We start from the raw sequence: 24,969 nt of genomic DNA on the forward strand, positions 1-24,969 counted from the left end.
GGGTTTGGTAACGTGCTATTTCTTGATCTGGGAGAGTGGTTACATCGATGGATTCACTTTGTCGAAATTCATCAACTGTGCATCTAGGATGTGTTCACTTTTATGTACAAATGTTATAGTTCATTAAAGTGTTCAGGTTTTTATAAAGGGTAACACATAGTGGGACAGGGAGTAGGGGGTGGGAGGGGATGGCATGATATTTTAGATGTGTGGTTAGGGAAGGCCTCTCCCAGAAGAGCATATTTTAATGGTGACCCGAAAGAAACAAGGAAGAAGCCATGTGAAACCATGTGAAGACCTGAAGTAAGAATCTTCCAGGCAGAGGGAATATCGAGGCAAAGGCTCTGAGATGGTATCGTGCTTGGTGTATTCGATGAGCATCACAAAGGGCTTGAGTGGAGTGAATGAGGAGAGCAGTCATGAAACAGATTGGCTGGAGACATATTAAGCTATTGAATGAAAGAGATGTGCATATTGATATTTCTGGTCTTAACATGACTTTTCTTTGTTATTTGTCCATTAAATATATATATAGCACATTGTAAAATGGTTTTTAAAACTCTAACTACTAGCCTTCGAAGAAACAGCTTTAAAACTAGAGTAATCAATTTAAGAGCTGAGCCTCCTTTCATTCAATCTTTAGAGTTTTGTCCATCCTACACAATTCCTAATGAAGACAGAAACCATCAGCTAATCAAGAAAATAGGTTGATAAAAAAAGTGTTAATAAAAGCATAACGTGTCCAGCATTCACTGATCATTCATAGAAAAAGTTATATGCAGATTTTATATACACATATAAATGATTTATATCGAGATAATGCCAGATTTAAGACATGATGCCAGCAGCAATGGAAATAGAAGAACAGAAAATCATTCTTTAAAGGGAGACATTACTGTTAAAGACATAATCTACCCTAGCGTGGTCCATGAAGAGCAGGCAATGACATCCGAGACAACTGAAACCTTCTCCAATGGCAAAAGAATAGGGACAATGATTATACTTTCTACACTTTATGAGAACCTACACATCCCACACTCTAACTCTGTGAAATGTTCCCTTTTTAATTTAAAAATAGTAGCAACAACATCACCACCACCAAGAAAACAACATATGCAAGAACAATAAAATAAAAATTCAAAGTCTTGAGACCATGCAAAGAGCTTCCCTGACAACTGTGAATGACCTGCAATGAGACTGCATCCTTGCTGCCTGGGAAGAGTTGTTCAAAAGCAAGCGGCACTGAACTTTAAACAAAACCACAGAACTTCAACCTGCCCTTTCTGACTGAGTCTATGTTAAAGGACGGTAAATCTTGTTGACAGTTGTTGCCACATCTCTCGACACACAGCGCCAGTTGGAAAAGAGTTTTGCAGCCTAGCTAGGAACCATTACCTGTTCCCTGTCCTCTCTTACAATTGATTTTCACCCCAGCAGGCAGCACCTCACAATGTCATTAATTTGTTAGGTAGCTTGTACTTTCTGGTACAGCCTACTTCAGAAAGGGCTCTTATAAACATCTGTGTGAATCACAAGCAATGCCTTGTACCATCAAGAGGGAAACACATTTGAGAGCGGCAGGTACAATCTGAATTCGTTGCTGAAGTGGCTTGGCCTGTGCTGCAAAATTAATGGGGTGGTCATGGGCAATTTCCTTATGCGGGTCCCAGGGAATCGGTACTGTGGCCACCACAATCTTCCAATCTTTGTAACACAGTGAGACTTAGAAGGTGCACAAACAAAGGGAGTGCAGAAAGCAAACACTGTATGCCATGATTCACCAAGAGGAAGAACGGAACAAATGAGTAGATGAGATGCCAATAAACTAACCAGCATAGACAAGATATTTCAATCATTCCAACACCTGGAAAGAGTCAACTGTATTTTAACGAACTTTTATTAGTGTATATATTCTACTAGGAATTGCCCCTTTCTTGGGAAGGGATGATAAAAACTTTTAATTCAAAGATGGACCAGAATGCAGTCAGTACTGTGTTCCTCATCAGATCTCATTTAAAGATTTCAAGTCTTGAGAGCTCCACTACTTAACTATAACACAGTTTTTCTGAATAGGAAAATGCTCTCATAATCTGAAATATGAATCCTATTTACTTTTATAGTTCTATGGTGCCAGGATTAATTCTATAAAGAGCTACTGGTTCCAAAGCTGGGGAATGGCTCCTTAACTTTTGCCTCCTCTTTCACAAATGGCCAAAAGTGGGAAGTGCCTCATATATTCTAGAATGACAGCCTTGTGCATATTCTTAGGTTAATGGAGTAATAATAAAACTATCTTACATTTCTTACTGTTTGAAATGTATTGAGATGTACAAATCACTCTATGAGGCAAAAAAATCAGAAACAATTGTCTTGATTTACATAGGTTAGGAAACAGACTTGGCTAAGTTAATAACTGGCCTGAGGTCAGAGATTTCTTTTTACCACATAACTTACTATGACCATGCTTTTATAGTCTAGAAAACTAAAATTAAATCCTGTCTGTAAGAAGTACACTGGTCTTCAATGTCCTCGTCAAAAGTCTTTCCCTACAGGGGATGTGAACTTGAAAAGAAGGTAGGAGAAAGACAGCCTGGACTGAGATGAGAATTCTGTGTGAGATAAACAATTGGTGTGATATTAATTTGCTTATTTTTTTCTTGCCCATGAAACATAACTTCTTTTTATCATGCACCTCATAGGAAGACATAAAACCAAGAAAGAAAGGTCAATACAGTATAATCAACGATATTGTATCATAAACTTCAAAGTTACTAAGACACTAGATCTTAATTATTTTCACAATTAAGAAATGATAATTATGTGACTTGATAGAGATGTTAGCTAACGCTATGGGGGTAATCATACTGGAATATATAAATGTATCAAATCAACATGTTGCACACCTTAAACTGACACAATGTCATATATCTATTATATCTCAATTAAAAATGCAAAAAAAAATTAAGCATCTCACACACAAAGTCAATACAGTGTCGGAAGAAAATTTTCCTACAGATCTTTAGAAGCTACTGTCTTCTGACCCATGAGTACGTGTAAATGTGTTACAGGAATCAATCAAGAGAGTGAATTCTTCAGTCACTATGGCGGGATCACTATAGGATGGGCCCTCTCATCTAGAGGAAGGGTGATGAAATCTGAAGAATGCAGTATTCTCAAAGGATCACATGTAGTGGAAGAAAAGGAAGGAAGACAAAAGAAGGAATTCCCTTCTTCCTTCTACCTATTTTCATCCTCCTTCTCCCTTGGGATAATGAGGTAATGATTTGTATTTTAGAGAACATTTCATTCTCTTACACTCTTCTTCTGCTATTAAAACAAAAATACCCCCACCCCACCCCTCCCACTTCCTTCTTCCTAAAGCAATGCTTTAGTTCTTTGGTTTTCTGATTGGGACTTCCAAAATAATTTGTGTTCAAGCAATGTTTTTCTTCTATGCATCATTTTGATATTTGCACGTCCATTAGCCTTTCCCCGTAAATGAAGTCTGTTTATATGTACACAGACACAGACACACATATACACACATGCACACAAACTTTATCAAAACACATACATAATCAAGGCACTTGAGTATTCACTAGTAAATATCATGATTTATCAAAGTCTACTAGAGGGTTTAAAATTTTAGATTTTTTAAAGCTTAATTCAACTTTTATGCCTAAACAAATGCATTTATTTCATTTTTGTTTGTCTGCTGTGTTTTGGATAACTGAAACAAGGAAAGTCAAATTTCAATATCTACCATAAACAGCACATTCACTCCCTTCTTCAAGAATGAGAACACTTGTTATAGTTCCTTGTTAACTGCTGACTTTTAATGAACATTTGGATGAAAAGTAATGTTTGCAAAGGTAGCATACATAAAATATTCAGAAGTTAAACTGCAAAAATGAAAAACAACAGAAAAAGCAAAGGAAATCTAAACTAGTCTATCTTAACAAAACAATTAAGATGAAGACCTTATAGAATCCTTTTAAAGAAAAGAGTTTTATTAATAAAACGGACAGAAAATATATTAATGAAGAATTTTAAAACAATGCCTACCTACAAAAATGTGCAAGACCTCAGACTCAACCTCCAACTGGAAACACCACTGTTAATATTTTAGTTACATGCTTTTAAAATGAGACACACAGATTAATTCATTTCCTATCTCAGAGCTCTTCAAATCCTACACACATTTAGAATTGCTATTTAAATTTGATACTATTACTGTCTTCTAACAATCTAATCGCATCTTTCATAGTTTTATACTGGGTAAAAGACGTATTGGCTCCCTGCCTCCCACTAGGCTCACTAGTTATCTTGTTACTTTAGTCTTAGTGATCTGGCCAGGATGATGTTAGAAAAGGCTACAATATAAGGACTTTTAGGGAAAAGTGCTTATTATAAAGCATAGAAATTTTGGCAAAACGATCAATGATAAATATATTATTTCATTATTGCTCAATTACTTGCCAGAGAGATTTAAGATAAGAGTTAAGGTGTTCACATGCATGTGACCCATGGACAGGTTATTTCACAGCACCAACATGTTCAAATATGAAGTGACGAGTCTCAGACCTCTTTTCTATCAGAGTCACATTTTTATGCACATAACTCTCTTTAATTTTGAAAAGACATTTAATCACAAATCCCATGAATCTTTCTTGCACTAAATCTAAGGATAGAATGTTCTTTGATATTGGTTGATCTTCTGTCTCTTACTATTATTCTAACAAGATACTCTGAAAATTTCCATGCCACATACTTAGTAAGAAAATGTGCTTTATATAGTTCTTTAGATGGAGAAGTATATTCTCAACATCAATAGGGAAAAAAGTTAAAAAAGCTAAGGGCTTTAACTATCAGAAGAGGCATGAATTTAAATCATTGTGCATAAAGAGATTGTTAAATACTTTGTTATTCAATACTTTTTGAAAATATTATGTTTGTGCTTCATTCACAGAAATTGAGTTCTACAAATAGCAGCTGATTCTTTCATTACATCAGAACCCAATTACTAACTTCAGTATTAATGGTTAGCTTTGACATGTTTAAAAAGGGTAGAAGGTACTTAATAGACCTGTCTTCAACTCTGAAATGAACAACTGTTCAGGGAAATGAAATTGTTCAAAGATACATTTTCTTTCTGCCAATCTGTGAAATATAATATAATTATTCTCTCTTAATGAATCTCTCAACGAGGAGCAATCTTTCAGAGCTTGAACAGGTAAAATATAATGATAATGGGAGCAGCTTTGTAAATAAAAGGATGAAATGAGATTGTTATTTTGTGCCATATTATGGATAATTAGAATAACAGTGCAGCATTCATCAGGCATTTGAACTTTCTCAAAAAAGCTCCCTGGGGCTCATTTAAATTAGTCATGTTTATCCATGGAGATTTTTAGTCTTATTTCAAATGACTGTCACCCTATAACATTCAGGCCTCAATCTTTAGCATACTCTGATTAATAGCTGTAGTATATAGCAGCCAATAGACACTGCCTAAAACAGACACCAAAAACAATCCTCAGTTTATGAATCTACAGTTTATAAAGGGAGAACAATAGAATTATTTTTATTAAGCCAGGAGAATAATTACTCAGTGTGGACAGAATGGTGACCTATATGAATCAATTTCCACAAAAACAGAGTTGGCTGGATATCATCCAAGAAGCTACCATTTATATGTTAACAAGCTCTATAAAATAAAAGACTATATTCGTGAAAACTAAATTGATGGCAATGGAACTCCAGTGGTTAGTTGCTTTGATTAAGTCAAAGTCAAACAGCTCAAAGGTAACTAAGTAGATGGTGCGATATGACTCTTTCAAGAAACATGTCTTTCTGCTCTCTGTTGGCCCCCTGCACTCTTTGGTAGTTAGATGAACATGTGCGAGAATCAGGTGCTAGTTTGTGGCGGTTCCCCTGTACTCATTAAGGTAAACCGGAAAAAAAATACTTATAAATAAAGAGGGGTAAAATAAAAGTCCAATATCTCTCCTGGTATGACTTGAAATCTCTAAATGAGATGTCATTCCACAAGATGGAGCAATTGAAGTTTTGTTCTCAATAAGGTTATAGTTTTCCTTGGTTATTGTTTTCTATCTTGACGGCAAAGAAAATGTTTTTTATTAACAATAGAAAAAAGAATAGAACCATCACTTATGTTTAACAATTTATGCAGCTGATTTCATATCTTTTTGATAGTTTTTTCATGTTTACTATTTAAAAAAAATTTCCCCTTATTGTCCTATGTTTTGATTATTGGAAAAATTATTTTAAATTCCCTGGACGCATCTATTCCATGAGCCTCAAATCATTACCCACAGATGGCAAGATTACTGTAGGGCTTTATATTTAGGAAGCTTCTATGAATGGCCTCATATTTGGAAACTTTCTGTGATTACTATTTGAAAGCATGCTCTACACGCATTATTTAGTTAGTTGAGGCTTATATAATCAGCCAATATTTATTTAAATGGAAATATGCTTTTCTATTTCCACCAATGCTTAAGTTAAATTTACTTAAACTTATAATAGTACCTTAGCCTGGGTGGATGACGTCATTATTTTCAACAGACTCAGGACTGGGTACACCGTCACAGACACAAGGAAGATGGGTGTTCTATAACTGATATTAGACATCAACATTGTAGAGAAAACGGCCCGTTAAAGCATTTATATTTTCCATCGCTCTCTGAAATTATAATTAAAATCACTAGCTAGAAATGTAGAAGGTTTCCAAACAGCACGAGCATTTTGAAAATAAAGGAGGTAGCCTGCCTCTCCGCCAGAGAAGGTAACAGCTGAGCCTTAATTTAGAAACTCAAGTAAACAAATCCCTTTCCTTTTTCCCTTGCATCTATTAAATTGATTTATATAAAATTGATATATTTTTCAAAATGCAACTGCTACTAAAAACTCCTTTTTCTCAAATTTTCCCAGAATCATTAGGTGAAAGCAAGTTGCCCTTGTTCTTCCATTTCTACCCACCTTTTTCAGATTTTCTTCATTTTCCTCATTTCAATTTGTTTTCAAGAATAAATCCTTAATAGCAAGGATCTCATTTGTATATATTGAAAACGCCACTTTCCTGTTTGAATAACTACTTATCTGTTATATTATATCCAAAATGATTTTATGGTCTTACCATTTTTACTACAAGAAGTTCTAGAATTACAGCCATGTCAGATTTTGTTTCTAGAATTATACTGCACGTCTGAGTTTGAAAATTTGACTATTGAACATGGAGAAAAGGGCAATAATAGTAGCCTCAAAAAGGTATTTTATATAACACCAAAAGCTACATAGAATATTCTAATGATCACCATCTAATGTTTCAGTTGTTCCTAAAATATTAATTTATTCATAGTTATGGTTCCTGCTTTTCAAATTTCTAGGAAGCTAGCAGTTTCTGTCAAGTTTTTATAGTGCCATTACAAATAGAAATTTCATAAATGCTTCTTCATAATTATATCCTTTTATAGTCCAATGATAAGACTATATAGTCTTATATTTTGAAAACACGTTTGAATTTTTACATACAAGGATTACATCTTATAGTCTTTTTTCTTTGACTATTATTTATAAAGCATAAAGCATGCCTTTTATAAAAAAATAGCGAGTCATCACAGTAAGATATCCAGGTATATGATTCAATCTTCAATTGCAAATAGTATTTTGATATTTAGATAGCTTTATTAAGTGCATGCTATTATTTGCATCACCCATTGCTTGAAAATTTCCAAGGAGGAAGTTTAAAAACATACAATTAGGAACTCATTTTGAGACATCTCCTTAAAGGTTACTAGATAGCAAATGTTTGAATCTATCTATTTTCAACCAATGAAATTTTCATGATATCAGTACATACATATATTTTTTTGACATACAACACCCCAAATGCCATGATCTTTTCTCAACAATTTTAACATCCAGGTGTAATAATGCAGCATGAAATCCTTTTCTTGTTTCTAAATTTAATTGATTTAATCACTGAATTTAAATGCTTGGAAATTGTTCCGCTTGCTGGTGTTCGAATGCCAAATACATCATCTACAGTTCTAAAATGAATATTGCAGTTATATTTAGACAACTGAAAACACTGCCTTCTAAATTACCCTAAATAACCCATAGAAATGTCTAAAAAAATTGATAATAATGGATGACAAATGTCCATTACTATCAACTTTCAGATAAATATGACTTTTAAAAGGTATAGAAAGTGTTGGAGTCTTACTATTTAAATGCTCTTTGTGCAATTATCCAGGTAATACAATTCACAGCACACACAGATTAATCTTCACTCTTCCAGAATTCACCAACCCCATTTTGAAGACAGAGACATCGGAGCCAATAACCTTATCTATCTTCAGAGGCAAAAGAAATTTAAGTTTTGCCAAGCTTTCATAGACCTCTATTCATTTATTCTCTTTGATCAATTTGGTTTGTATTGACGTTTTCCTTCCTACTTTCTGAGACCTTAAAAAAAAATAATAAAGTCACTTGCTGTAGAAAGATTCCTTGACAGCCAATCAGATACAAAGTCTTTCCCCTCTGGCTCCTAAGAAAAATAAGAGTTTTAGTCTTCCCTAGTACAGAGCACAGACATAAATAGGCTAGGATGGGGGTATGAGTAGTATAAAGTACATGGAAAAGCTTGTTCTTGGGGAACTGATACATCGTAAACTTTATGCAAGATGTGAAGAATAAAAATAATGTTTAAGTATTCACACTTGGGGCTAAGCAAATGATATGAGGTGGTGGAAGCTGCAATATTAGCCTATTACAGTTGTCTAAACTATAGTCTTTCTTGTCCTGTCTTCACAATTTTTGCTGTAGCCAGGTACTTCCTTTATTATTATTTAGTTTAGGTTTTTACCCTATTTTTACTTAAAGGGATTTATTTCAAAAGTAAAATTTAGATTACACTTATAAGTTCAAAAAAAAAAAACAACCCATCATCTCTTACCATAAAGAAGAATCAACTGTAATAGTAAATACAAACAATTTAACTTTAAAATGTTCATCCGTATTGCTTAAACCATTTTAATTTTCCATCAGTGGAATGCATGTTGCACTTCAGGAAATTCTGCCCAAATAAAAGAATTAGCATTGGTAAATGGGATTGAAATCACTGAAAATTTCATGGATGATATCATACCTCAATTAGTTTTTAAAATAAACTTTTGTATGACGGGTACCTGGCTACGTGTATCCATATGTGGGGTAAGACAGTCACCTAGTTAATGAGGTTTCAAGCAGGAAGTCCAGCTGCTCCCTCTCGTACCTCCCTCAGTTTCTGGCAAACATTTGAAACTCTATGGTTTGAATGTAACCACTTTTGCTCAGTGGTTTTCAAACTTTTTAAAGTAGTCAATCTTTCTCTTTTTTTTCTTGCAAATGAAGCAACATTTTAAAAACTAGTAAATAAAAGAGAAAATTAGAATTTTATTTGCACAAAAATATTTTAAAGGTTCAGATTGCTAACACTTTCAATACAGTCAATCTATGAGAATAATGGAGTTATTTTGATGAAGACAGCTGCAGGGTCATAGACATCCTATTTTTCGTTGATTTTTGCATTTTGTTTTGGTGGTGTGGTATTGAGAATATCCTGATCGAGACAGATATGTAATTGTACATGATATGAACTTTTTACATCTCACTTGGCCATCTTGCACCATCCTGACTCCATTAGAAGAAAATGGAATAGTTGGACTTGTGTCTTCAAAGCTAAAACCATTAGAATAACTGAAAACTGCCCACATTACTTGAGAGGTCCTCACTGTTTGGTTAAAAAACACTTTCCAAAGGTGTCTTTTTTAATAGTTTTTCAACTTTGTCAACACAAATTTATGATATGATGATAACTTGCTATCTGGTTCAAATGTTCACTTGAAGTTTCAATTAGTCGAATTTATGTTATTCAACATACTTAGCCAAAACTTTGTTTCAATTTCATTGCTGGCTGTTTAGCAGCAGTTGTGAGCATGTTTATATCACAAATCTCTGATAAAAGTGCACTTGATATAGTGCACTATACTAGTACTAGTAATAACTAGTACAAGCCAGTTATACTCAGGAGTTAGTTAATGCAATTTCTTTTTAAGCAAAAAATTTTCTAAAAAGTGATTTCTATTTTCGTTTAAAATGTCGGCATTGTCACTTTGTTTTCACTTCCATTGATTGTCGTGCACTGTTTATTGCCTATGCCAAACAAAGTTACTTGAGTTTGCAAGCCTTTTAACTGCAGGCAATTCACATGCATCATGGTGGTACTGTACCCATTTATACAAGTATCCTCATCAAATATTTATTTATTTATACGTGTATATGTATATAAGTATGTGTGTGTGAATATGCATATCTATCTTTCCACACATCTATTGGTATATCCGTCAATTGATCAAGAAGGAAGAAGAGGAAGAGGAGGAGCAGGAGGGGGAGAGGAAGTTGTTTTCATCCAGCAACACAATTTAATGACCTGAGAATTATTAATATGACAAAATGATTGTAGAGAATATACACATTAGTGTGGTTTTTTTCTCTTTTATGTGAGGAAGATTGACCCTGAGCTAATGTCTGTGGCAATCTTTCTCTATTTCACGTGGGACACCGCCATGGTGTGGCTTGATGAATGGTGCTAGGTCCATGCTGGAGATCCAAACCTGCAAACCCTGGGCCACTGAAGCGGAGTGCGCTAACTTAACTACTGTACCACTGGGCCAGCCCCGTTAGTGTGTTTTTACTATAGGTTTTTTTTTAATTGTTCTAATTAACGGCAATAATGCATTTGAACCAAGTTTTTACAGAACCTCTGAAGAATTGCAGCTATAACTCAACGGAACAGAGTTTGAAAAATAATGGTTTAGCTGAAGGCCTTTATTTCTTTTAAAATGCAAATACCTCTACTTTCACCTGCAATTAGTCATTTATACATTAATGTGAATGAATTTATTAGACATCTTCCTGAGGCTTGGATTTAATTCAGAAAGAGAGGGAAGTAGAAAGATGAACTCAACAACTATAAGAAATGGGAAAGACTGAATATTAAGGCTCAGAGCACTGAAGACCTACTTTATAGTTTTGCTTGAAGACCATACCGTCTATACATAATACACTCACTTGTATTTTTCTTGAAAAAGCTTACCAAAAAAGCAAAAGACAAACCCAAAAGAAAATATCTACTGAATTAGATGAGTCTGAGTGTGACTGCGTTTCAGAATTGCATCCAACTGTTTTAAAATATTTTGCTGGAACAATAATATAATTAAAAGAAGTACTTATAATTTTGGTCAACTTGAGTTACATCAACCATAAAATTTCTCACTAGTGAATTTAATAATTGAAGATAGTCTAATCTTATTCTGTAAGTGTTCTCAAAGATTGTAAGCAAATTAATTGTGAAGGAGTCCCAGATCACACACAGCATAATATAAATGAGGATTTAATGTCCCCAACCTGATCTTGTACCTTTGGTCTGTGATATATTTTTAAATTAAAAACAACTTGCAAACTTTGTTTTAATTTAAATCTTTCTACTAAATAAAATATTTCGTTACAAGAATCTAGTTATGTATGCTTCCCCCACACTCCCCCTACCACCAAAAGCTTCCTGAAGTTATGAAAACAACATCCATTCCAATATAGTAAAAACTTAGGTTCAACTGCAGACTTTTTACAAAGGCTTATCAGAAAAGTTGTTAGTTAATATTTAAAGAAAGCGCTTCCTGAAAAAGAAGAAAGTTACATTATTAAATTTTTCATTTCTTTATTTATATATTTTCTAGGAGTAAAGATATTAATTTGAATCTGGGTTAAAGAAACGTGTTGCACTAGAATTATATTTCCCATATTTCATTTTAAAGTCAATACTAGTAATCATTTTATGTAAATTTCAAAATATATTTAGATTAAAAATACTGACTGACCCTCACATTTAGTACTACTGTTGTTTTTGTCTCAAGAAATTAAAAACAAAATCAAACATTAGAAATATTTACCATTCAGGAAATGCAGGTATTTTAAGTAGTAAATTTCACTTCTTACTATTAGGTATGACATTTAAGAATTGACAGAATAAATGTGAAATCAAAACTTAGAAGTATTTTGAGGTATTTTTGGCTTTTCTGTTACAAAATACATCAAAATGAAAAAAGTTTTCTTGATAAAATTAATAAAAAGGAAAGTGATGAATACATAAGTCTATTTTTTTATATTCAGCTATAGATAAAGTCATCTTTAGCAGTGAAATTATACTTATCTTGGACTAAATTTAAACCCAAACTACAAGCATAGTCAGTTAAGAGAGGGAAGAACAAATTGAGCTGAATCAGTTATGAACATGTTTCCGCTATTGCTCATGCAGCGGCCCTCAAAAACTCTGATTCTTACTGTTTTTCTCCATGTCTGTATTGAAAAAAAATCGTATTCCTAAGTCACAAAACCTATAGATTTTCTTTCCCAAGTTTATGGAAACTTGGTCCTAAGAGTTCCACAGTAGAAAACAAGAAGACAGAACTGGAAGAGAGACCCTTTCCTACGGTTATGGGCACTGAGAGTCTGTGACAATACTTCTGGCTGATTTGTCTATGTTTTATTCCAAAGGTGGATTCCTGCAAAAACCATACAAAGAGAGATGCATGAGGCCAGCAAATGGCATGTCTGCAGTAGCTCCATGAGGGGTGTACAGACACTTGTCCTGGTAGGGCACAGCCATGAGTCTTATAAACTTCAGTAGCTCAGTGGGCAAACATAGTTGGCAGCTGAGCATTGAGAATCAATCTAGATACATATCTGGAATGTCTACATGCAAAGGACATGCCAAGTATTGGTATGTAGTGACCAAACAGAAAAATAAACCTGGAAACTACTATATATATATATATATACATATATATATATATACATATATATATATATATATATATATGTAATGTATGTAAAACTTTTTTTAATTATATAGGCTACATTGCTATGTAATATCTATGTGCTCATTGCTTCCCTAGGGAGAGAAGAAGATTTTTAAATTTGATCTTAGTATGGTCTTGGAACTAATTTTAATACCTAGAATTTTTTTATTAATCTTAGAAATCTAGTAATCTTACATTAAACATAAATGTAATATTAATGTCAATAATTCCTGGAAATTAGTAATTATACCTAACTCCTCTCATTTTTAAATTAATATATCACAAATCTACTCCTTTTTTCTAAGTATTTCTCCTTCAAAAAACCATTTTCCTCCATGTTTTCAAACAGTTATATTCATTCTGAGCAGAAAGCATTTTAATTTATCTGGCGTCATCTTGCTGGTACTAAATTACATTACTGTTCAGGAGTTCTCTCTTTAGGATTGCCTATATATTTAAGGGGCATCAAAACCTTTTGTCACTGGCAGGTTATAATAAGTACTTCTTTCATGAGGATACCTAACACTTTCTCTATCAATCTTTGTCATCCTCATGGCCACCAAATTCCATATAATAGAAGTCACCACATACCACCAAAACATAAAGCTATTTCCCACCACCATCAAGCCTACCACCACCCTCATAATTATTTATTTAAAAATATATTTATTTATTTTTATTAGGCCCATAAGGCTGTAATCTCTTCATGTTTTATCTTTGCTACACTGAGCTGAGCCATATGTTTTCTTGGCTCTCTGAATGCCAACAATGGTATTAGGTAGGTTCTGGAACACAAAAGAAATATTATGGATAATATACATAAATTATTGGAACAGGATTAATTTTTAAAATACTACCAATTTGATGGCTTTGTTTATAAAATCTGTCAATAAGAATTAGTGTGGATTATATTATAATGGAGTTGAAAATTCTGATCCATAGCTATTCTATCCTATTTTGTTAGTCCTTTGCCCTCTGTTTTCCAGGTCTCCTACTTGTTGTTATTACATTTCTGGAAAAATAGCAGTAGGTAACCAAAATTTATTGTGGGATATTTAAACATGCTATTATATATGGTACTTAGAACAATAGCTTAGTGTAAGATAGCTTCAATGTCACATCCTGACTGAAGAAAGCCAAGAATAAAGAATCTTGCAATACAACGTTAGAAAAAACTTAACTAGGCCCTTGTTACAGCAGCTCAAACATCCTGAGCAAGACAATCATAGCCCAGAACGTAATGTACAATATATCCTATATTAATAGCCACTAAATACCCACATGTATTTTATTTTCTGTGGGGAAAGTTCTATTCAAAGAAGGGAATAAAGAAGAAAAAAAATTATAAAAAATATAGCCAGTTCATACATGATTTTAGAATTTATTATAATATAACTTAATTGCACATGTATATCTGATAATATGAAAAATACAACTGCATAAATACATAAACTAAAGTGTAATGGAAAATTCTTTCACTTTAATGTAGTTTGAAAGCAGATTATGAAGCAATTTAACAAGTAAGCGTTAGAAAGCTTACCTTGACTTGCAAACTTCAACTCTTTGGCATCTGTGAGCGTGGTCCTTTTGTCAGACCCTTTTTTCTCTATTCGGCGATGGCTTCGCCTTTTCTTAGACTCTCCCCAGAGATTGGATCCTCCATGCATGCTCGGTATATTCAAAATAGCAATTCCTTCCAGAGAGATGTTTATTAAGTCTATCTGCACCCCGTCACACTGATCAGTAAAGAGAAAAGAACAGAAACACTAAGATGTTTCATCTTTCTTTCCTTAATTTCTTTAGCATTCCCTTATCTTTTAATAAGAGCTTTTAAATCCATAATATTGCCATTTCTAAATAAACTTTTCAAGAACACTTAAATGGTTACCCTAAATGTCAATATAAAAGATAAAGCAGCCACTAACACTAACCAGTTACCATTAATAGTCCTTAAAAATGATCAGATTAAATCACTGGTGTGTCTTTGTTTACAGAAAACCTTAGGGAGGGACACTCTTTGGTGTCTGTGTATATAACCAGCTGCAAACTTCCAATGCGTTACAAAGAGGATGATTCTGGGACGTTTGGTCAAATTTCAGGCAGAAATTTTAATGATTGCCTCTATTTAGGACACACTGCAAAGCACTATTGGGGGAAAGTAAAGAAACAATTCATAATTCACAGTCTCACTTTTTTGGGCAGAGAAAGAAATAGTTTAAGACATTTTCAAAAAAACAAAAGTACATAATAGCAACTCAAAGAGATCTGAATTACATTGGAATGACCAAGGGTGGTTTCTCGGACTAGGTTAAGTTCCAAGCAGAGCGTCAAAGGTAATGAGAAGCACAGTTGTCTAAATGAATCTGGAGGACCACGCAGGTGGAATGAGGGAAATGCCAAGACTGCAGTAAATCACGCAACCTCCAACCCACGTTACTTTATAGCTGCTGTAACAATAGACTGAACAACATGAATGATTAGTCAGCCAGATATTTTTGTTTGTCTGGTGACAAAACACACTTTTGATTATGAAAAACATGGAACTTGCTAACAGGCAATGCTGTCCCGTATTCAGAGAGGTCACTTTTTAAGTTTTTGAATTTTCAATTCATTTCCACTGACTGACGTGTGTAGAGTGACAAGGCTATGCTATATTTTTGGAATTATTATTTATTCATTTGCTTTGAGCTTTCTAAAATGGTAGTTATTATAAATCTATCCCAGATATTGTTCTCTCGTTTTCAAATATAAGTCAATATGAGAAGAGATGTGAACCTGTAACACTTTGTTTTACAGAAAGCTTTGTTAGGGATACGCATTTCATAAATCGAAGTACATCTGCACTGGGGTTGCTTTATTTGCTGTGTCTTGTTACAGAAAAAACGCAGATACTATTCGTCATTCTGTCTTTCTCATGGCAATCATGATTTTTGAAACTAAAAGAGATAATGCGCCCCCAAAATGATAAAAACAAAAACCAAAGCTCTCTCTTCCCACATTTGCCTCATCATACTGAATCTAATACTGCATCTTGTTCACTACAATATAAAAACAGTGAAATAAAGCAACTCATCTTGAGCCTACTTGGCAAGGCTAGAAACAAATTCTAGAGAAAGTGCCAAGTTTTCATTCAATTTGTTTCAATGAGGGTGAAACCAAGCTCTGGATGCTGCCTTTTTTCCCCCCAGAAACAAGTGATTTTTTCCTCCTTTTCACGTATTAAATTAAGATGATTTCTTTTTACTAAAGAATTCTGCTCATGTGTATACTCACTTACTGCCATATATTCTAGATAAACAGATATTAATTTCATAATTAAAAGTAATCTTGTGTAAATACCCTGCAGGCCTCAATGAATCAAACACATACTGTGTGTCAGGCCTCCCACTGTCTTCAAGTGGAATGTACTGGCTGGATAATTAGATAGTACATATTTTTTAACCTTATTTGCATGCATATTATATCTTTTGCACACTGACAAGCAGCAGTAACAACAAAAGTCAGATTACCACAGGGAATTCCCACAAAGAAGTCTTCATTCCTTATAATTTGCAGCCTAAATTAAAATAATTTGATCTTTGACAAGGATGAAATGTCAAGCAGAAGGGGGTCCTCTACAAGCCACGGCCTGTGGCTTCTGAAATCTGCCTAATTTATGTCAGTCACTTCTTAATACATATTTAAGTATTACACGAAAAAGATGATAAATATGCAATCTGACACCTTTGGTATTTCCCTGCTGTTAATTTATAAAGGTCTGGATTCCCCCAAACTGACTAAAATCATTTAAATAACAGAAGAATTGTGAAATAAGCTGGAGTTGGGGCCCGGCTTCCATTTTCACTCAATATTGAACACAGCGGGTAGTACACTAAGACAATTATTTGACTAGGCCTTAGAACCCCACTGTGACAAGTTACTTTCAGAATTAGTGAAGGAGTATTTCTTTGTTCATCTGCAGAAAAGGAGAGCATGTTGCAAAGAGGCCTTTTTTTTTTAATTGAACTAGGGGAGTTCCACGTGACAACTGAAAAACATCAGTGTATACTATTATTCACGTTTTCACTCTTCGGAGTCTTGTCACGTGTGGTTTTAAGGAAACAGAATAAGTAGCTCTCTGAAAAGTGAAAAAAATCCTCAAGAAATCCCAAAGAAGGACTGACGAAGAACATTGTGGATCCTATGAGAACAGGACAACGTACTTACATAAATTGCTATTTATTAATGAGTTGTTTCCACTAGTTCTTGACCCCAAGCTACCTTCCTCTGTTTGCTTTAACATTATGTTCATTAGTCTGGAAAATTTCAGCGCTGGTTCTGATGGAGCCCAGGGATTGGAGCACACCAGCTGAGTGCATGGAAATAAAAGCTGAGGTGAAGGCTATGAAATAGAAACAAGTTATAATACTGTGTCAGATAATATTTTCATCCGTTTTGAAGATTTATGATTTTTAAAAAGGTAGCTACAGAGGAAAAGAATATAAAAGCTTAAAAGCTAACAGCCTCGGCCAGTCAATAAATCCTGAATATTTTTATTATGTAGAGAAAAGGTCGTTAACATATAGTACTGTGGGAGCTATTTGCGGAGCGCAATGCTCTGATGCTGTTGTCCACCCTTTTCAGTTTTAAAATGGAAGATTTCATTCCAGAGACAAATTTGCCTAAAAGAAAAGAAGGTTTACAATTTTCTGCCAAAGTGTTTTAATTCTAGTTTACAGATAGACCCTGTGCCATATTATACAGAGGTGTTAAGGACAAGCTTTTATATGTGAATCTAGTATTTCAGATTCAGTTAACATGTCATTTGAGAGGAAAATTCAAAACATGAAGAACTTTGGAGAGCTGTACGTGTGGATAATAAATCTAAGTAACAGTTCATGATAAACTGTAAATATTTTTTCCATGCTGAGTCTAATTCTATGCCCAGGGCAGATAAAAATTATTCATAATTTTACTCAATGAAACATAAATACGTTGCTTTGTTCATTTTATAAAGTAACGTGGAGTAAATGACTTATCTAAGCCTACTTTCCGAAGTGTTTCTGCAAATTCATATGTAATGCATGAGACAAAATTATTTATGTTTTTTACAGAAAACTACTGTAGCAAACCTACAAATTAAAATAGACACCTATACATAAATGGCTTAATAATATCTCTTCTGATATTTGAAGGCTGTGGTACTCTACATTTTGCCAGTGATCAAACTCCATGTTTTTTGAGAAGCATTGGTAAGTTTTATCGATAAAACACAGTGTGATATAGGTGCTCAGAACATGCCTTTTTGGTGGTTTTAGTATTAGCTGGCAGTCCAGTGAGGGTGATGGAAGTGCTGATTGTGGATAATCACAAGACATCTTTCAGAATGGAATGAAAGGTAGCAGGTAAGCGAGAGGAAGACGGGGGCAAACCCAGAAAACAGCGAAATTCGAGACTGGAACCATGGGCCCACACACGCAGTTGTTGAACACGTTGATCATAACAATAACATTGCTGGTTCAAGATATCAAGCATGAGCCATAAGTATTCACAGAAAACCAGTTTAATTTTACATATTTTTCCTTTCTAGCAGATACAGTGAAAGCTAGAAACTAATCTTGGAATAATAGAATTCTTACCAAATGTTACCTTATTAAAAATAACTTCTGGTAAACTCGAAAGAGAATTTTCACCTTTCAGTCATTCACTCTCCTTTTACCTATCTCATTTCAGCTTCACTCTCCTCACTAAGAAAAATTATGACATATTTTTCCTAATGAAATGATAACGCTATACCTCACGCCCACCACCTTTCTTGTTCTTTCCTGGAATAAAGAGTTATTTTTTGTTTTGGACTTAATGAGTCCACCTTTTGTTTCCTATGATCATCTTTGATGAGGTCCACATTTTTACCGCCTCCCTTCATCTTTGCTTCTGGAACTTCATTGCAAACAAACAAACGAAACCACCTGGGAAGCTTTAGAAGAGAGGGTATCTTTATTTGTTCTTATCTCTCTCTATCTCTCTCTCTCTCTCACACACACACACACACACAAGGACAGCAGGAAGAAACTTTTGGAGGTGATGGATATGTTAATGGCATTGATTGTGGTGCTGGTTTCACAAGTATATACTTATCTCCAAACTCATCAAGTAGACACAATAAATATGTACAGTTTTTGGTATGTCAACCGTGTCTCAGTAAAGTGGTCTGAAAGAAAAATCTATTCACAAGTTTCATTTCTCCCATCCTAAAATAGTGTTTTGGTAGGACTAAAACTAGGCTATGGCCCTCTAAAATGCCTGTACAGGGTGATTTTGATACAGGTGGGGCACAAGCTAAGCTGGGAAAGTCTGTTCTATTGCCTTTAGGAGCCCTGTGCTTTCCAGGTTACTGGGCAATAGCAGTCTTTTCTGGTCCTGCTAATTTAGTTGTGTCCTCGACACTCTTCTTGCTGTTTGTTAATTATTGAGATCATTTAGGTTTTATAGAACTACTTAATCAGTAAGACAGCTCTCAGTATTTTGTGATAGAAATTGGTGGCCTTGAAACTTACCACTCTTCCCAGTCTCACTGACTAGCAAAAGACTGAAATGCTTTGGAAAATGGGCTATTTTATTCTCTCACGGACTTTGTCTGGTACCTGGAGCAAAATAAAAATCCGTGAACTTCAATCCCAGATGTTGACCTGAGATTCTTAGGGACATATCTATGCCCCAAATTTTGCTTGTAATATAGTATCCTGTAATTTTAAAGCTTTTCATTTTATTTTTTATTACTTTGTCTTTTGTAACAAAGATAATTGAAATTCTTAAAATTAAAAACTTCAACTTTGTTAATCTCTCTTTCTCTTGTCATGTATATGCATATTATATATATGTTATATATGGATAATGGTTTTAGGTATTTTCACCATACGCATCTTTGCCGCAAGTAGTTTTGCCACAAACATTTTCGCTGCACAACTAATTGGTTGTAAAGGCAATTTGGCCATAAAACATAAAATAACTCGTTGATTGACATTTGGGTTTCATTATGGCTTCATTTGGTCCCAAGTGGTTTTCATTTGGTTACAAATATGCATCCTTATGTTTGAATGAAACTGATACCTCTCTCTCTCTTTTTTTTTTGGTTTGTTTTGAGAAAGATTAGCCCTGAGCTAACATCTGCTGCCAATCCTCCTCTTTTTGCTGAAGAAGACTGGCCCTGAGCTAACATTCATGCCCATCTTCCTCTACTTTATAAGTAGGATGCCTACCACAGCATGGCTTGACAAGCAGTGCATTGGTCCACACACAGGATCCGAACTGGTGAACCCTAGGCCACCAAAGTGGAACCTGCAAACTTACCCACTGTGCCACCGGGCTGGCCCCTTATACCTCTCTTAATGAAGGAAAAGATCTTAGCAAAAAAAAAGAAAAAAGTACAAAGCCAAACAAGGTGATGAATCAACAAGCAAAAAAAAAAAAAAAAAAAAGAAAGAAAGAAAGTATAATAATATGAAAGAAAGACTTGGAAGACAAAGTGCTTAGGTAACAATCTACAAAATAAAATCAGTTCTTGACACAGTATTTATATATATTTTCCAATTGATTTGTTTCCTTAGATTTAAACATTTTGGCAGCAGTATAATTTTTGTTTTTCTTAAATTATTAAAAAAAATGCTCATCTGCTCATGTCTGTAGTGGAGAAAGGATAGGATCTCTCTTATTCACAGGATTTTGACAAAGACTTAAATCTTGATAATGTATGTACATTGCTTAGCGCCAAGCCCAATGTATAGTTAATAATAGGCAAATCTTAGCTATTATCACTATCGACTATTATCTATGATATTCATATCATTCCAAATATTCATCCTTTTGGGAAAAGCTTCCTATATGAAAGAGAAATGTAAAATAAAGAGTCACACAGCAAATGATTTGTTTTGAAGAAGCTGCAGATAAAACATACATCCATTACTTGAGGTACTCTTGTACTGAAGTGGTTTCATTCTCTGTTATATATTCTCAAACCACATTTGGAATAATTTTAGGCCAAATAGGAAGCAACAGCAAACAGAATCAAATTTCCAAATTGCTGTTTTTGTTATATTTAATTATAAAGTAACCTTGAGGGTGGAAAGGCGCATTCTGCTAATATGATAGACTGGATTCATTAAAATGTGAGTAGAGAAGCTGATTTTGCATTACCATCCATACACACAAACACATATACACACATACACACCAAGTTTCAAAATTGAGACAGATATGTAAAATTATAGCAATATTTCTAGATATGCAACAATAGAATATGGAGTGCACAGCGCTGGTTCTGATTTATAAATGCTATTGAAGTGGTTTCCTGAATAAGCCAGTAAATGCAGATCTGGGAAGCCAGACTTGGAGGGCATGTAGAAACACAACCCTAAGAAGAATAACTTAGTTCTAGTTGCCCAGATTTCTTGGGGGAACATTCTAACTAGTTTTTCTAGAAGATGTAAAGCTCTGTGAAACAAAATCACTCAAATTTATCATTTATAACTTTCAAATCAATGTTTTACACATTTGCTTTCATTCAAATGTCTTTTGCTATATGATACAACCTTTTCCATGAAGATTTTTTGCTTGTGACACATATTATACTAGAGATTAGTGTGTTTTTTTTTTAAATTAAGACTATTTTTTTTAGAGCAGTTTAAGGTTCATGACAAAATTGAGGGGAAAGTACAGAGATTTCTCATTACCTTCTGTCCCCCCACATGCATAGCATCCCCCATTATCAAAATCTCCCCACCAGAGTGGTACATTTGTTACAACAGATGAACCTACATTGACACTTCCTAATCACCCAAAGTTCATAGTTTACGTTAGGGTTCACTCTTGGTGTACATTCTATGAGTTTGACAAATGTATAATAATATTTATCCACCATCACTGTATCATACAGAGTATTTTCACTGCTCTAACAATCTTTTGTGCTTTGCCTACTCATCCGTCCCTCCTCTTACAACCCTGGCAACCACTGATCTTTTACTGTCTCCATAGTTATACCTTTTCCAGAATGTCATGTATCAGCATCGTATGGTATGCAGCCTTTTCCAATTAGCTTCTTTCACTTAGGAAAATGCGCCTCCCTGTCTTTTCATGGCTTGATAGCTCATTTCCTTTTAGCACTGAATAATTACTCCACTGTCTGGATGTACCACAGTGTATTTATCCATTCAGCTATTGGAGGACCTCTTGTTTTCTTCCAAGTTTTGGCAATTATTAATTAAGCTGTTATAAACATTTATGTGCAGGTTTTTGAGTTGACAGAGGTTTTCAAATCTTTTGGGTAAATACCAAGGAGTATGATTGCTGGATCACATGGTAAGAGTATGTTTAGTTTGTAAGAAACCACCAAACTGTCTTCCAAAGCGGCTGTACCGTTCTGCATTCCCGCCAGCGATGAATGAGAGTTCCTGTTGCTTCACATGCTCAGCAGCATTTGGTGTTTTCAGTATTCTAACAGGGGTGTAGTGGGATCTCATTGTTGTTTAATCTTCATTTCCCTGATGACATTGGATATGGAGCATCATTTCATATGCTTATTGCCATCTATAAATCTTTTTGGTGAGTCTTTGGCTCGTTTTTCAGTGGGGTTGTTTATTTTCTTATTGTTGAGTTTTAAGAGCTCTTTGTACATTTTCCATAACAGTTCTTCATCAGATGTGTCTTTTGCAGATATTCTCTCTCAGTCTATCTTGTTTCCTCATTCACTTGACATTGTCTTTCACAGAGTAGAAGTTTTTACTTGTAGTAAAGTCCAGCTTATAGATTATTTCTTTCAGGCATTGTGACTTTGGTGTTGTATCTAAAAAGGCATCACCATATCCAAGGTCATCTACATTTTCTTCTATGTCATCTTCCAGAGTTTTATAGTTTCGTGTTTTTAATTTAAGTCTGTGACCCATTTTGAGTTCACTTTTGTTAAGGGGGAAGGTCTGTGTCTAGATTCGTTTTTTGGTCGGTGGATGTTCACTTGTTCCAATACCATTTGTTAAAAAGATCTTCCTTGCCCCATTGTAATGCCTTTCCCCCTTTGTCAAAGATCAATTGATTCTATTCATGAGGGTCTATTTCTGGGGTCTCTGTTCTGTTCCATGGATTTATTTGTTTATTCTCTCACCAATATCACACTGTTTTGAGTAGTGTAGCTTTATAGTAAGTCTTGAATTCAGTTAGTGTTAGTCTTCCAACTTTGCTCTTCTCCTTAAATATTGTGTTGGCTATGCTGGGTCTTTTGACTCTACATATAACTTAAGAATTAGTTTGTTGATATTTACAAGATAATTTGCTGAGATTTTGATTGGGATTGTATTGAATCTATAGATCAAGTTGGGAAAAACTGACGTCTTGACAATATTGAATTTTCCTATTCATGAACATGGAATATCTCTGTTAGATCAATTTTTTTTCACTCTGTGTTCAGTGGTAGGATAAGGTAAGGAGAAGAGCAAGAGGCTTCAGAGTATCCACACTACATTCAACCAGAACTTTTTTTTTTTTGAGGAAGATTAGCCCTGAGCTAACATCTGCTGTCTATCCTCTTCTTTTTTTTTGCTGAGGAAGACTGGCCCTGAGCTAACATCCATGCTCATCTTCCTCTCCTTTATATGTGGGACGCCTACCACAGCATGGCTTGCCAAGCCGTGCCATGTCTGCACCTGGGATCCAAACCGGCAAACCCCGGGCCACCGAAGCGGAATGTGCACACTTAAACGCTGTGCCACTGGTCTGGCCTCCAGATCTCATATTTTTAATTTTTACATTTTTGCCTTCTGCTACAGATTTTCTTTGAAGATAGGTTTCTAAGGGTAAGAAATGTTCAAAATCCAGTTTTAAATATTGATTATTGAGGGTAAAGAAAGATTTTTGACTTTCTTTTTGAGGGAGATTACCCCTGAGCTAACATCTGCTGCCAATCCTCCTCTTTTCACTGAGGAAGACTGGCCCTGAGCTAACTTCCATACCCATCTTCCTCTCCTTTATATGTGGGATGCCTACCACAGCATGGCTTGTCAAGTGGTGCCATGTCCACACCCAGGATCCAAACTGGCGAACCTTGGGCCACCAAAGCAGAACATGCACACTTAACCACTGCACTGCTGGGCTGGTCCCTGATGTTTCTTTATAAATATATATACACATATATAACTATGTACATATATAACACTATACGCATATACATAAAACATATGTGCATATATATTCATAAATAGTAATCACAGAAAGTTCAAGTGGAGCCCAATCCTTCACCTTTGGTGATTATATTCCTGTTCAGGGTTATGATCTGATTCAGCCATGAAGGGCTTTCTTCATTCCATGACCGTCAATTCTACTTCTAATGCTTCAATTTACCCACCAATCATGACGAGAAAAAAGTCTGAAAATGTTGCATTCTGAAATAGTACCACTTTTCTGTTGTTATCATTAACAGTAAATTAGAAAGCTTGGATAACGAAGAACCTAGCCAGGCCATCATGATCCTATGTGGTTCACAACTACTTCCATTTACCAAACTTTTTACTTGAATATATGCCATTAATAATTCAGGTCTCAGTTGATGAGTTATGCATTTATTTTTAAAACGAAAAGTGTTGAAGCCAATATTTCTCAATTTATATCAGCTAGTCATTAGGTGTTCTTGCTTTATAATTCTGTTCTTTTGGTTTGTCTTTACCACTTAATAAAATATAACTCTTCTTTTTACTTTAACCCCTAAAACCTCTCAATAAAACCAAGTCATTTTCTATTATAACCCATCTCCGAACTTTTTAGTCCTACAATGTCTATTTTTTTTCTTTTTGGTAGACCTATTTGCTCCAAATCTTTTTAAAGTGTATCTTTTCTTGCTATCTTTGCTCTTTCTTAGCTTTTCCACTTCCTATAAATGTAATGGGGAAATGGCAACCTTGGGAACTGAGAAAAGCTAGTTAATGAATGGGAATGAAATGGAAAAGTATACTTTTTAACCTTTATTCACGAAAGTAAGTACAATTTTAGTGAACTGTGTTTTAAAGGTTATAAGATATTGAGATCT

General features: G+C 34.6%; 1 protein-coding gene across 9 annotated transcripts in view; it reads right to left on the reverse strand.

Moving 5' to 3' along the window:
- The window catches only part of DGKB (diacylglycerol kinase beta), a 675,344-nt gene that overhangs the window by 144,384 nt on the left and 505,991 nt on the right, over window positions 1–24,969 (reverse strand). For all 9 annotated transcript variants that reach the window (XM_070264567.1, XM_023639309.2, XM_070264566.1 and 6 more), the window contains one exon: window positions 14,464–14,659. In XM_070264567.1, coding sequence (XP_070120668.1) covers window positions 14,464–14,659 — 196 coding nt within the window. The remainder of the gene's footprint in view (window positions 1–14,463; window positions 14,660–24,969) is intronic.

The sequence above is a fragment of the Equus caballus genome, chromosome 4 (assembly GCF_041296265.1).
Source record: "Equus caballus isolate H_3958 breed thoroughbred chromosome 4, TB-T2T, whole genome shotgun sequence".
Lineage (NCBI taxonomy): Eukaryota > Metazoa > Chordata > Mammalia > Perissodactyla > Equidae > Equus > Equus caballus.